The 15,659-nt window shown below is 43.2% G+C and overlaps 1 protein-coding gene across 2 annotated transcripts in view; it reads right to left on the reverse strand.

The window, feature by feature from the left end:
* Positions 1-12,058: 12,058 nt before the first annotated feature.
* CTNNBL1 (catenin beta like 1) overlaps positions 12,059-15,659 on the reverse strand; it is a 2,650,525-nt gene continuing 2,646,924 nt past the window's right edge. For both annotated transcript variants that reach the window (XM_044090205.1, XM_044090206.1), the window contains one exon: positions 12,059-12,785. In XM_044090205.1, coding sequence (XP_043946140.1) covers positions 12,697-12,785 — 89 coding nt within the window. In that variant the 3' untranslated portion in view covers positions 12,059-12,696. The remainder of the gene's footprint in view (positions 12,786-15,659) is intronic.

Genomic DNA, 15,659 nt, shown 5'->3' on the forward strand with positions numbered 1-15,659 from the left:
CAGTGCCAAATTCTCATAGCCCCCTGACACAGGGGGTAAGACCTGCTTCCGCCTTGTTTGTTGATGTAACAGATGACTGACATGTTGTCTGATTGAATTGCAATGGTTCCGGAAGGAAGGGATGTGTGAAACGCTTGCAATGCTAAGAGAACTGCCCTCAGTTACAGGACATTTATGTGCAAATTGGCCTCCATGGGGGACCAGATGCCTTGAACTGTCTTTCCCTGGAAATGCCCCCCCACCCTAACAGGGGAAGCGACTGTGGTCTCTGTGGCCCTGGGCTGGGGAAGACAGAATGGTCGACACCAAAGATTTGATTCTGGCTTCATCCATCAAAGCATTTCTTTTTTGCAAAGGTTTGTAAGGCGTATCATGTGGTCAACTGGGTGGGTTAAGATCAACCATTGTGATGAAAGGAGCCACTGTACTAGTCTCATGTGCAACCTCACCAGTCAAACTAAGGTAATGGTTGCTGCCACAGATCCCAACAGTTGTAGTACAAGGCGTGCTGGTACAAATGTCTGTGGAAGGAGGACTTGAATCTGGCTTCTTATTTTTGAGAGCCTGTGAGGATGAAAGGAAGCTTGACAGGAAGTTGTGTCGAAGATCGCTCCAATGAATTCCAGTGCTCTTGTTGGAGACATTTGTGATTTGTCCATGTTGATCATGATACCTAAGCGAAGAGCAAGGCCTTGAGTGTAAGAGAGACTGAGAATGAGAAGATTCCTGGAAGTGGCGGTAAGGAGCCAATCGTCTAAATATGGAAACACCTGGAATCCTTGCAGTTGGAGATGAGCTACTATGACTGCCATACATTTGGTGAACACTCTAGGGGCTGTCAAGAGACCAAAGGACAGTACCCTGAACTGATAGTGACTCGCTCCCAGCCGGAAGCGAAGAAATCTCCGGGAGGTTTGTCCATCTTTATGTGGTAATACACGTCCAGGAGGTCTATAGAGCACATCCAGTTGTCCTTCCCCAGAAAGGGGAGGATGAACTGTACTGTGACCATCCGGAATTTTTGAGGTTTTATGAATTAGTTTAGTAAGCTGAGATCCAGGATTGGTCTCCAGTCCCCTGTCTTTTTTTGGCACTAAAAAGAACCTCGAGTAAAACCCGGATCCTCTCTGGTCTGGTGGGACTGGCTAGATGACTCTCTTCCTTAGCAGCTTTTCAATTTCTATGGCTGCAGCCTCCTCCTGATTGGGTGGGACATCGGGGAGTCATTTTACGGGTCTTGGAGTAAGATCGAATGGGATATGATAGCCTCTGGATATTATTCTTTGCACCCACGCATCTGTTGTTATGAGTTGCCAGGCCTGTAGGTGCAGGGAAAAATCGACCCAAACCTGCTTCCAGAGGAAAGCAATCGGGCCGCTGTTCAGGAGCGCTGGAAGGGTCAGCCAGAGAAAGAATCTCTAGCACCCTGGTTGCACGGACCCCCTCTGCCCTGGGGGGATTGCTCATCACAAGTGTCATGAAAAGATCCTTGGGATTTCTTGAACCACAATTTTCCTCCCCTCTGGTTCCTGAAGTAAGATCTCTGGGGGGGGGGGTGGAAAAACATGTGCCTACAGCAGACAAGGTCTTTCCATCCTTCTCACTACGTGATAGTGTGTCTCTTACTTTGGGACCAAAAAGGGAAGATTTGTTAACAGGCGCGTTGTCAAAGTAAGATTTAAAGTGGTCTGCGAAGTCAGACAAATGCATCCAAGCATGCCGTCTCATGACGATGCCTGATGCGGCTGCTCGAGCTGCCCCCTTGGTAGTGTGAGAGATCAAGCGTATCAAGGAGTTTGACATGGATTCCAGGGTAGCTAGCTGAGAAGCAACAGTATCACACACCTCCTCATGCAGTACCCCCACCAAAGAGGCAGACATTTCTGAGATTAGGTCACTTTGGAGGTGAATAAAGTGTGCCAGATAATTCACCGACTGAATGGCAAAGGTTGCTGAAGCACAGGTCCGCTTCCCCAGTCTGTCCATAGCCCAAGACTCCCTGTTCGGGGGATGAACAGTGGAACTATCTTCTGCAAGTTCCCTCTTGGTGACTGCCGCCATGACCATGGACTCCACTACCAGTTCCTTGGACCAATTGGGCTGGTCTTCAGGGGTGGATAAAATTTTATCTGGCCTCTGGGGGACAGGTTCTATATTGTCTGGGTCCTTCCAGGCACGCTGCACAATAATTGTAATAATCTCATCTGCAGGTGGGGTCACCCAGGAAGTAGATAGCCAAGCACGGAAGACCTGCAAGAACACCAATTCCTCCGAAGAAGGGTTAGAGGGCTTCCAGTCTCCCCTCTGCTTAAGGATCTCGAGAAAGTCTCCAACTGAGACGTCTTCCAGGGAAGACCGTGGAGACCCTTCTCCGTCATCGCAATTGATGCCTTTAGTGATGAATTCCTTAGGGGAATCAAGATGCTTCCTCTTGCAAAGTTTCTTCTGGGGTGGCCCCCTAGTGGGATCTTCTGAGGAAGACTCCAGAAAAAGGGTTCCCTTCAAGGGAAGGTCTTGCGGCTCCCGTGCTTGGGATCCCAGAGTAGGCGGTTGGGACAGCTACATGCTACAGGGGGGTTCTGGTGTAGATGCCAATGGTGCCAACTGTGAGCCTGAAGCAAGGACCCTCTCCATCACCTGGAAAGCAGGCCTGCCTGAGGAGGGATGGGAGTCTGGAACCAAGAAGGACAACTTCGGAACTGGGGTCACACCCCGCCTCCAGATGAGGAGCTCCGGGAGGACCGGTAGCTGCCGGGAGAGCCGTGGCCATAGACAGCACCAACTAAAAAGTAGGTGCCGAACTAGGTGCCATGGTGCTGACAGTCCAATCACTGCTCCAGGAGTCCGCCAGTTCCAAAGGAGCCATTGCACCAAGAGTAATTGGTGCCGACAGGGAAGCCTCTGCTGTCGGTGCTGAGACGGAATGCACTGGGATGGCCAACGGTACCAAAGTCTCCGAGACCTGGGAGGAGGCCAGAGGAGGATATACAGGTGAATATGCCATGAGAGCTTCCGTTCCAAGAGGGAAGGAAGACCTAGCAGGAGTGGGTAATCCTCTAGCTGCCAAAAGCTGGTCCACAACCCTCACTACATTTTGTTCTGAAAGACTCCTGGTGGATCTGATGGAAGCTACTGATGAAGATTCTGGTCTCTCAAGAAATGGACTAAATTGTTGTCCCAAAAAGGGGTCATAAGCGGGAGAATACCTGGTTCTGGGAAGATGCTCGACCTTCGGAACCGACGGTATCAGTGTCAGTGGAGCTGTATAAGACATCAGCATCGTGGCCGGGGATGATGCCGATGCAGGTACAGTAGTCGGAGCCTGTGTCAAAACCAAGGTTAGCATCAAGGGGGGATGTTGCCAAAGCTGGTACAGTGGTTGGTGTCAGAATTATGGGTGGCACCGAGGGAGAAGACATAGAGCCTGGTGCTGAAGTAGTCTGCGCCGAAGGCACAGGAGAAGCCCGGTGTCGACTTGGTTCTGAGGAGGACGGAGATGTCAAAACTAAGTGACTCCATTTCTCTCTATGTTTTTTCACATCCTTATGCTTAGGAGGTGGTAAGACCTCCATCCCAGAAAGATCCTCTGAGAAGGGTGTTTTCAGCATACCCTTAAGAATAAGTTTGTTCTTGTGTTCGACTAGAGTATGGTTGCTGAAGCTAGAACAAATGTCACAGGAAATGTTAATGTGGTCAACGCCCAAACAATAAACACACCAGGTATGACCATCAGAGTTGGGCATTTTACGCCCACACTTATCACACTGCTTGAACCCAAGCTTGGCTTTATCCGACATTCTAACATGCTAATACTACCACACAAAAACTAAACTATCAACAAGAAGATACAGGATAGTGAAAAAGGCTGTGTCTGTTTTTTTTTTTTTTTTTTTTTTTTTTTTTTTACAGAAGGCTAGGAAAAAAGTACCAACAATGGTACTAAGAAATACCAGAAAGGTAAGAGAAGGGCCTACTAGGTACGGAAGAGGGAGTAGTACCAATGATGGTACGAAAGAACTACCAAGGTAGTGGGTAGGGTTTAGACAGATAATAAGAAAAGGTAGAGACAGAAACAACTTTAAACTTGAACAAACTGGCTAGTAAACACTTAGAGCTAGAAAAACCACAAAAAGCTACACTTAGCTGGAGAGAATTGGCACGTCTGGCAAGGAACGCGGCAAACGAGATCTGGAGAGACTATGAGAGGGGCATTGTGGGTAGGTCTTAGCTGAGAGTTTTTGCTGGCGCCAGCTTGGTAACCGCCATGTCGGGTCCGAGGACGGAACCGAAGTCCTAACAGTAAGGAATGAATAAAGATTTACAACATCAGATGCATAAGTTTAAAGGTGCAGGATATGAAATGGGATGAAGTAACGTCCAGAGAGATTGAAACAAAGTTAAGAAAAGCCTATTACTGGAAACCACAAGCCCAGATGCAGTACCTAATGTTTGTTTAAAAGTATTAACTTTGCATGAAGATTTAGCCATGAGTAAGAACTATTTATATGCATACCCGGAACAGACACCAACCTGGCTAACAACAGGCAAAACAATGCTCCTACTTAAGAGTGAACCTGCAAGCTACCATAAAAATTATAGATTAATAACTTGCCTTCCAACGACATATAAACTATACACTGGAATCGATGCAGAATCTAAAAGGGCAATAAACGAAAGTCATATGAAACAAAGGATCATTTGTTGTTAAGTAAAGTCATACTGGAGAACTGTAAAAAGGGGAACAATTTAAGTATACCATGGACTGACTACAAAAAAGCATTTGATAGTATCCCACAATCATGGATAAAAGAGTGCTTAAAAATGTATAAGATACAACCTACACTGATAGACTACATTATCCATGACCATGAAACAGTGACAGACCACTTTGCAATTAAGCCATGATAAATGACAGATTATTATCCCATGGATAAAAATTCAAAGAGGAATATTCCAGGGAGACTTTCTGTCACCGTTGCTATTCTGCCTTGCCATTAACTCATTAAGCTGTTTACTTAACAGCTTCGGCCATGGCTACAATTTGGCTTCTAGAAAACAACAAAGTGTAAAGACTTCTCATCTGTCTTTGTTGATCATTTAAAACTGTATAGCTCATCCGATGAGGAACTGAAGGCACAGCTGCAGGTCGTCAAAACTTTTTCAGATGATATAAGAATGTCATTTGGTCTTGATAAGTGTGCAAAAGCAACCTTTAAAGCAGGAAAACCGCAGCACCAGGAAAACATCAGTTTGAGACAAGAATGTGATATAAATGAACTTGAGCAGCAGGGAGTGTATAAATATTTGGGAACTGATGAAGAATCAACAATAAAACATGAACACATGCGAACAAAACTTGACGTTACTACTGACACAGCAGGGTGCTATTTTGGATTTTACACCTGCAAGCCGATAAGGAAGGCGGGCTTAATGGCAAGGTGTCTAAGAATGAGACTGAAACAGAAACGGTTATTTAAGAGTCGATGACACAACACTGCATGTTTTTCTTCAGTATTCTAATTTGGCATTCTGGCTGTGGAGTGCTTGTCTGGTTTGTTGGTGTATACTAGAACAGATACCCCAGCCATACATCCAATGAGGATTCTCAATAGCAGGTCAGAAATGTCTGTATACACCTCTGAACACATACAGCACGGATCTCAAAATCAAGAATTCTCTTTCAAGGACAATGTTGGTGAGTAGTCAGGTCTACTGTGGTACCCACAGTGAATTACGTTTCTTGTGAGACTTAGAAGGGGAAGTAGAGCATTCAAAACTGCCCGACAGGATGCAATCCTCTGCAGCAAGAAGGCTTCTTCTTTTTGTACTGGGTCACTTTGAAAGGCAAAGCTGGGGGTTTGTATATACCCTCATTGACAGAAAAGTTATTTTCCTTCTTATGAAGTTTGACACTTTCGCAGAAGGCAATTTAAAGGGAACCTTCCACAGAGTGGGATATCCAGAATGTCCTGGTGAAGTTTCTTCTTAAAGGCTAGCCTCGGTAATGTTATTGGCATAGTCATTTTTGCTTCATTTTATTAATTTGTTAACTGGTTAAATCTCATGGGTGATGTGGACGCAATGTCTGGTTAAGTGGCTTGCTTTGTGTCACACATTTGGCAAATGGTGACTGGCAGAATAAAACCCTGGACTGTAGGATAAATCTCATTACTTACTCCCAAACCTAATGCATTAGTGGCTGTCATTCCAACACCTTTATCAAAGTGATGCAGGCAACATGAAACTCTATTGAAGCCATTCTCTGGCTCTTGACCACAAATTCTCAGAATTAGTGAGTTCTACCAACTTTCATAGTGCTTATTTATTAAAATGGACTGGAAATGTGACAGGATTGTCCTAAAACTTACAGTGATAGAGGAAAGCACATCATTCTCAAATGGTCCAGAGTTGCATGTCCTGTATCCCAGCAAGAATTAAGCACGGTGTTTGGGCATACAAGCTTTATGATGGAATAAAAAACTTTAAGAGTTTGCTTGATGACTTTAGAGCAAACACACCAGTTAGCTTGGAGCTTGTAAAGAACAAATAACTTCTGGCTGCTGAAGAGAGAGTACATGAGTGCTTTCAAGCTGCAAAAAACAGAATTGTTAAAGACAAGGTCGAAAGATGTAATAAGTCAAATCTCCTTTTTTTCCATCCTGAGTATTAGACTACTCTTTTCTGAGAGGGGGGTTTCTAAAAAGAAGGCTCATTTCGGGGATGCAAGTAGAAGAGGAATCACTACCACTGTTATTCTAGGGGAATGGTCCACCGACTCCCATGCGCAACAACTTTCTGGTTTAAAAGGCAACATTTGCACTTGTTTCCTGCCTTTCCTGTAACTAGTCTAGTCCAGATACAGATTTGCTGTAGCCAGGACTGTTGGTAAGCTTCTTTAGCCCTCCCCAAGCCCTTCTGTGTTGGGGGGAAGCCTTCTAGCTTATCAGTGAGAGTGGTAAGCACTAGGTAGCCTATCTACCACAACAGGAGTGGTTTCTGGCCCAGAAATTGTAATTATTGGCCGTTTGGGCAGTTTTTCCATCTCTTTCAACTTTCTGGTTTAAAAGCCTGCGTTTGTGCTTGTTCCCCGCCTTTCCTGTAACTAGTCTAGTTCAGGTACAGATTTATTGTATCCAGGACTGTTTATAAACTTCTGAGCCCCCAAGCCTTTCAGTGTTGGAGGGAAGCCTTCTAGCTTATCAGTAGGAGTTGTAAGTACTAGGTAGCCTATCTACCACAAGAGGAGTGTTTTTTGGCCCAGAAATTGTAGTTTATTGACCATTTGAGCAGTTTTTCCACATCTTTCTACTCAGTTTATTGACCATTTGGGCAGTTTTTCCATCTCTTTCTACTCTCTGGTTTAAAAGCCTGCATGTGTGCTTGTTTCCCGCCGTTCCTGTAACTAGTCTAATCCAGATACAGATTTGCTGTATCCAGGACTCTTGGTAAGTTTCTGAGCCTCCCAAGCCTTTCTGTGTTGGAGGAAAGCCTTCTAGCTTATCAGTGAGAGTGGTAAGCACTAGGTAGCCTATCTACCACAAGAGGAGTGGTTTCTGACCCAGAAATTGTAGTTTATTGGCCGTTTGGACAGTTTTTCCATCTCTCTCATCTTTCTGGTTTAAAAATCCACATCTGCACTTGTTTCCCACCTTTCCTGTAACTAATCTAGTCCAGACACAGATTTGCTGTATCCAGGACTGTTTTTAAGCTTTGGAGCGGTGCCAAAGTCTGCTCTTCAATTTTTTCCCTTAGATCTGCTAGTTCTCTCCTCTCCTACATTTTATTAGCTTACTAGTTTAGCACTTTACCAGACTTCTTGTAGCAATTATTGTAGCACACAAAGGTGCTACCAGCACTAAACGTTCTACAAGAAAACAGCTCCAGTATTTATTAATGCCCACCCCTCCGGGCATGTCTAAAGGTCAGTTCCCTGTGCTTTCTCCTATTAACCTGGTGAACTTGGGCATCCTGAGGCAATGTAGCAACTGCCTCATGTACACTGATTACCCTCTCCTCTTACCTCCCAACACTCAGACTTGTGAGAGATGCACTTATATATCCAAACTGGAAGCCATGCATTCTCCAGCCAAGACTGGAACAGCTGGTCAAGAGGAGAAGGTCAACGCTTACACCACACCACATGGAACACATACCTCTCCAGAATACATACCAGCACTGCCTTCACATAAAACAAACAAAACACACCCACCTTCGCAGAGGCTCTCAATAAAAATCTACACAAACGGCAAGAGACCTCTAAGGCAGAAATGCACCTGACCACCACAACACAACACTAATGACGAGACACACAACTCTCCTACACAGTGTGCCACTCAACCAAAGCTCCTAAGGCAAAACAGCATGCCCAACACACTAGTCACAGGTGACTCGATAGTGAGGCACACTGATGTCCCACTCACTAGGGTGAATAAGGAGAAAGTAACAGTTGCCTGTCAGGTGCCAGGATCCACCACATAACGCACACACTCAGGTCCCTCAACAACAGGTACAAATATGACTCTGTCATTGTACATGTGGGTGTGAATGACCGGAGACATACCTCCCTGGGCTACATGAAAAGAGACATGGAGGAGCTCTTGGATTATGTAGCCCAGATGGGTATGACCCTAGCCCTAAGCAGCATTCGACCATCACCCAGAATGATACCACAGTACAAGCAGAAAATTATTGATTTCAACAACTGGCTAAGTTTCTGGTGTCATTCTAAGGGGATCCAGTATCTGTCTGCCTGGGATGACATGACTGACAGTCCTCAATGCTTTGCCAGTGATGGCCTGCATCTGTCACCCCTGGGCTTCCGGACACTGGCAAAGGCTCTTGCCACCCCTATAGTGCCTTTTTAGGCGGTGTTCCAAAGACCAAATTACCACCATAACAGCTACAAACAAATGCAATCTGAGAGTCATGCTGCTCAACGCTTGCAGTCTAAATCTCAAAACGCACTCACTCGAAGCACTCCTTAAAATGGAGAACATCGACATTTATACTGTAACAGAGACCTGGTTCAAAATAGCAGGAAGCACCCCTGCACTGCCAGGCTATAACTCATTCCACACCTTTTGGCCCCAGAACTTGGACTGAAGCTCTAAAGGCGGTGGTGTTTCCATATTCATAAAGGATGCGTACACCTCCAGACTGGTAGTCCAACATAATGCATCTGAGATGCTTCAAGTGCAGCTAACATTGGGTAAGATAGCGATTCAGGTTGTAGCCTGCATTAGGTCCCCAACCATGTCCCAAGACTCACACTCCACGTTCCTAAGTACCTGGAGAATATTAGGGTCCAACCTATCACTCTCATACTGGGCAACTTCAACTACCCCTCCATTAACTGGGAAATCTACTCATGTACCAATACACTTGCCCAATGTTTTCTGAAATTCATTAATTCCAATGCTCTGGACCAGCTCGTTCTTACCCCCACTAGAGGTATCAACATCCTTCACCTGGTCATTATTAACATGGGCGACTGTTGCTCTACGCCAATAGTTAACTAACTCCTCCCTGGTTAGATCCAACCACAAACTAATCACCTTGGAAATCCCGCCCCACAAAGGTAACCACCATGAAAAACTTCTCCAAAGCTAACTTTGGGCTCCTAAAAACAGAGGTGGCTAACTTCACAGCACCCATGCAAATGGAAAAAAGTTGCATGACCGGCGAATCATACACCAATGCACTGAATGAACACATACACAAATGCATGGATCTCACCATACCCAATAGAACTAAAATGCTCTCTTCAAAAAAAAGGAAGCCAATCTGGTGGTCCCCTGCCATAAACAAACTCTACAACAGAAGGAGGAAACTGATGCGGAATAAGGCGAAGTCCGAATACTGGAAAAACTCCCTTAGCCTCAACAAAAGGTTGAGATCCTTCATCAAATCCTCTAAAGCTAGCTATGAAAACAGAATTGCAGCAGATAGTAAAGACAACCACAAGGCCTTCTATAGTTGTGTAAAGAATCTCCACGGCAATACCCAGATTTGCTATGAGCTACTGCACAACAGTACCTCCTATACCAACCCAACAGATATTGCCAATATACTGGCCGACAGATTCAGTGCTAACTTTACCCCCCCCCCCCCCAAAGGACCAATCACAATACCAGTAGATTGCCAGGCACCCAGTATTACTACTGCACAGGTTAAAACAGCACTGTCAAAGGCCAGGAATACAGTTTCTATGGGACCTGACAATATCACTGCCTGTGTTCTACATGAACTACAGAGTAAACTGGCACCTCACTTGTGTGCCCTGCTCAATCAGAGCCTCATCTCAGGCTTTGTCCCTACCGAATGGAGCACTGCTATAGTCATTACTCTCCACAAAGGAGGAGCAACTACAGACCCCGGGAATTATCGCCCAATTACCCTGACGAGTCTGATATGCAAAGCTATGGAACGCATCATCATGGACCTAATAAACAAGGATACAGGGAATTTCCAAACTCTTGATCCTACACAGTTTGGTTTTTTGAAGTGTAGATCATGCCTGCTCAACTTGTTCGACTTCTTTGAGTCCGTCACCAGAGCTGTGGATGAAAGCAAGGCGGTTCATACAGCCTACTTTGATGTGGCCAAGGCCTGTGATACCATTCCCCACTCAGGAATCATAGCAAAACTCACTAAGCTAGGCATCAACCCCTATATCACTAGCTGGGTTACAAACTGGCTCACAGACAGAACCCACAGTATGAAAGTAGTTGAGTCCAAATCAGAGTGCCGACCAGTCATGAGTGGAGTCCCACAGGGTTCAGTCCTGGATCCTCTCCTGTTTGGTATCTACTTCTCTGAAGTCCAGGCCAACATAAAGGGACTCTGGCTGACAAGGTTCGCAGACGATTGCAAGTTGGGAGGTATTATTAACTCCCCAAGTGATGCTGACATCCTACAGAATGGCCTCAATGACACCAACGACTGGTGTCAGAACCATGGCCTTAAGCTCAATGCCAAAAAATGTGTCGTCATCCCCCTTGGGATAAACCCGGTTCCCTTGAATTAACACATTGATGGTAGTCCACTAAACAAAGAAGGCGTTATAAGAGATCTGGGAACGGAGGTTGACAGCAACCTCTCTTTTGACCACCACATTGCCACTGTGGTCAGAAAATCCTTCTATTTGGCACATCTCATTACTAAGGGTTTTGCATCCAAGAAGAAAGAGGTCATTGTCTCCCTCTACTCTTCCCTCATTAGGCCAACCATCAAGTAAATGCCCCATTTGGCATGTAACTCACTAGACACCTGCAACTGGAGAGGTCACAAAAGTACCTCACAAAGAGGATCCTAGACCTTAAACACTTATCCTAAGTGGACAGACTCAGAAAACTCCAACTATTCTTTGTCACATATCGCCTACTTAGAAGCGATCTCTGCTTGACTTACAAAGCCATGTCTGACCCAGCTCTGTCAAATCTTGTAATGCAGCTTTGTTAGTAGTTCTAGTTGTCAACCACCGAAGTCCCTTCAAAATAAAAGGCAAGCATTTCACCCAATACCACAGAAAACCATTTGAAGCACAATCTGGCAAACTTAAGAATCATAAAGTTAATCTCAAACTCTTCATATTCTTGCCGTGAACAAACCATATTCCCCAAGCACAATTTGCAGAGGACATTTTGTAGCCTTATTTAGTATCAGGACATCCCCATGCACAGAAAGGACATTTTACTTTTCACTACCCATACACCCTTATTTCTCATGAAGGACTACTGTTTTTACTACAGGAAAATGATTTATTCAGTGTTGTTAAAATTAGAATATTAACTAACAGAAGCTGAAGTCTGAGCTACTGCATAACTGTCTCTTCCCTTGGCCTGTCTTAAAACCTGGAAAAGGCTGCAGGTAATAACTACATTCTGACTTGCGTATGTTTACTACAAGTGGCTTCAGTTTACTTGAAATAAGGTTTATGCTGCACGCTAGGACAAATATACAGGCGCATGTAACTACTGGCCAAAGCTCATTTTGCAGACTGCAATAGCTATAGAAGACATGTAATACCGTTAAAGTGAAAACTCTCAAAAGGTTTGGATAATGAAAATGTAAACCATCTACAGCATGGTTTTATTTTTACTGGAATGGTACAAGCAGGGTCAGGGACTTTAAAACATACAGAGATACATACCTGGCTTCATGTAAGCCAAGGCAATCTATGATAAAACATGACCATGAAATTTGATTACAATTCTATGACAGTATATTCTTGTTTATGAACACCAGCAATACAATATATGCCTCAAAGCCAATCTGCTTTTCAAATTCCACTTCTTGTAGACAAAAATACAGTTCTGCACACCATAAAAGACTCCCATCAGCTAACTGCCTGAAGATAAGCCCTCTGATCTTAAATAACTTACTATAGCCATGAAGCAGACAAGAAAAGAAATATAAAAAAACTTAAAATAATCCAACATTTCAAAATAATATCCTATAAAAGGGCTCTTTTATTAAAAAAGATCTATACAACAGATCTGTATTCCTGCAAGTTCATACTGATTTGGGCCATCTTTGCCATCCAAGAAAATCATCTTGTTCTTCATGAATATTTTACAGGTTCCAAGTGTACTTTTTCAATATTGTTAAAGATACTGGACCCCCCCGGCATAGCCCCCCCCCCCAAAAAAAAAAGGATCAATGATGTTACAGTCCAACTATAAAATCAGGCAGGTGTCAAAAGTTTTCAAGAAGTTCTAAGATCCGCATCTGTTCACTGTCCTTAAATTCTTCACTCTGTGCATCACCAATGTTTGCAGCATACTCTGCATATAAAAAAAAAGTAAATGTTAATTCAGATGTCACTCAAGTGGCTTCATAGTTATGTCTACATTTTATAAGTTTACTATAATTACTTTAAACAACTATTTCAACTGGCATGTCAAGGCAGCACTGATTCAAAGTGAGAAGCTAATGTCACGTGTACCACATGAAATTAAAGTTACCTGAGTATGTGACAGAGACAGTAGATGAGGGAAAGGCTGTCTGGATTCTTAAAGAAAAATCTTTGTAGGTAACAAGTCCACTTTGAACAAACTGACTGTCATGCACTCATAGTGAGCAATGTACAATCAAAATAACAATGAATACTCAAAACACTAGCTGATTTGACAGGGTTGTCTGCAGTGGGTAACAGATGGGAGATACTTCAAGAGAGCCCTTTCTTGACACAGTTCTAAAAACAATTTTAACTTTCATATTTGATGTCACTCTCCTACTTTGGACACAATAGAAGAGTCTTTGTGGGTTCTATTCAAGCAGCTTTATTATATACAAACACATCACAATAGAAGTTTACTGACTAACTTAAATAACTTGTATATACAAACTAACTACTGCAATCATACATGCTTACTCTCTGGCTGCACTCTCAAAATGGCGCTGTGAATAGCATGTGTCCGGTATTTATATGTGCACGTTCAACCCCTGATATGCTTAAAAAAGCTACAGCACATGCACTCTGATCTACATCCTCCCTCTTTGAGAAATAAATCATGCAACGTTAAGAATCTATTTGGCATGCAGATAACACAAGTAGTTCTTTGTCATGGAATTCTACAAGATTAGGTACATATATACAGTTAAGTCCATGTTGATGTGTATTTCAGACTGGGCCTGGAAATTCGACCATATCATGTGACATAAAACTGGGAATTAGGTTTAACAACTGGATCTGTCTCTACAGAATGCTCAACCTTGGGAGTATTTGGAACATCCTTAGGAATGGAAGTAGAGGTTGAGAGACACTCTGGGATGGGAACAACTGTTGGTTTGTTCCGAGATCTAGAGTCTGTATCACAGGAACAATACTGCGATGATGATTCTGGTACAGGAAGAAGATGTCTGCAATTGCTCCTGTACTCCACACCTGCAGATTCTACAAGGTAGGATCTCAGCTCGGTACATATACCTGTAACTTGACCAATCTAGTCGAAATCTTTCACCATTTGTATCCTCACTGTCGCTCCTTCTCTCAACGGACAAAAAAATCATAACTGGACTTCTGGACAGAATGCTTCTTGAATAATTGAACTTTGATGGTTCTGTTGTTCTTAGTTTCAGGCCTCAATAAACTGGAACTAATAGGTAGCGTTGTTCTTGTTTGCCTGGACAGAAGTCTTTGAGCAGGTGAGTCAAGTATATCATCAAGGTGTATGTTTATGATGTTTCTGAGATTAAGTAAATTCAAAAAGACATTAGTATTGTCACATTTCACCTTTCAAGTAATTGCTTTGTACTCTGCACTGCATGTTATGCTAGCCCAATTGACTGTGGATATTCAGGACTGCTAGTTACATAAACAAAGTCCCATTTTCTTGCAAATTTCAAAAACAACTGACTAGTAAATTGAGTACCATTGTCAGAAATAAATAGGCGTGGACTACCATTGACTGAGAAATGGTGTTTCAACTTAGTAATAACAGTAGTGGATGTTAGATTAGGTAGTAAATCAATCTCAAACCAATTTGAATAAGAGTCTACCAATACTAAGTAGTGTTGATTGTCCCACTCGAAGATATCAGTGGCTACTGTTGACCAAGGTAGTTCAGGAACTTGACTTAGCTGAAGTGGTACTCTTTGCAAATGTGGTTTAGGACTATGGCATACTGAACAAGAAGAAAGTACTTTGTCAATGTCTTTCACTAGTGAAAGCCAAAAATACTAGGTCTCTCACTCTTCTCTTAGCAGATGCGGAACCTTGGTGACCACAATACAAAATCTGGCTATATTCCTGTTGTAAGGAAGCAGGAACAACAAATTTAGGACCTTTGAAAACAATGCCATCTTCCATCAACATTTCATCTCTGTAAGGAAAATAGGTTTGCACTTCAGGTGGTACACTAGATTGCTTAGATGGCCATCCAACATTAATGCAGTGGTTGAGCTTTTGCAAAATTGGATCAGTCTTTGTATAATCTCTCAGCTCATCAAGTCTAGTGGTAGAAAAATTACACACTGCCATCACGTCAAAGTCAAAATTCTCTGCGTCAAGCTGTTCTGTCATATTTCTGGGTGATCCGGATAAGGTATCAGCCAGATAAAGTAGTTTGACTTTTTATAGACCATTTTGTAGTTGTACTTTTACAATCTGAGCATCATTCTTTGTAATATTGCTGGAGCTGAATGCACAGGCTTCTTTAGAATAGTAACTAGAGGTTGGTGATCAGTTTCAATCTGTATAGCTCGACCACTGACATAATCATGAAACTTTGAACATGCAAATATTATTGCCAAAGGTTCTTTCTCAATATAAGCATACTACATTTCAGTTTGGGTAAGTGTTCTAAGATGCATAGGCTACTGGTCTGCCCTCTTGAAGAATATCTGTGCCAAGACCAAATTATGAAGCATCACAGGGAAGACTGATTTATTTACATCATAGACTCTTAGTGTAGGTGCGGTGGTAATTTTCTGCTTAAGGTCTTCAAATGCCTTCTGGTGCTGTTCTAACCATGACCATGTAACATTTTTGCACATCAGCTCTCTTAAAGGTGCTGTCAACTCACTGAAGTCTGGTATAAACTTGCCTAAATAGCTGACCATGTCTAGGAAACGCTGCAGAGCTTGAATATTATCTGGTGCTGACATTGCAAGAATAGCTGCTTGCTTGGTTGGGTATATTCTCAAACCAGTATTGG

This window comes from Protopterus annectens, chromosome 12.part0 (assembly GCF_019279795.1).
Source record: "Protopterus annectens isolate FY-2018-M chromosome 12.part0, PAN1.0, whole genome shotgun sequence".
Taxonomy (NCBI): Eukaryota; Metazoa; Chordata; order Ceratodontiformes; family Protopteridae; genus Protopterus; species Protopterus annectens.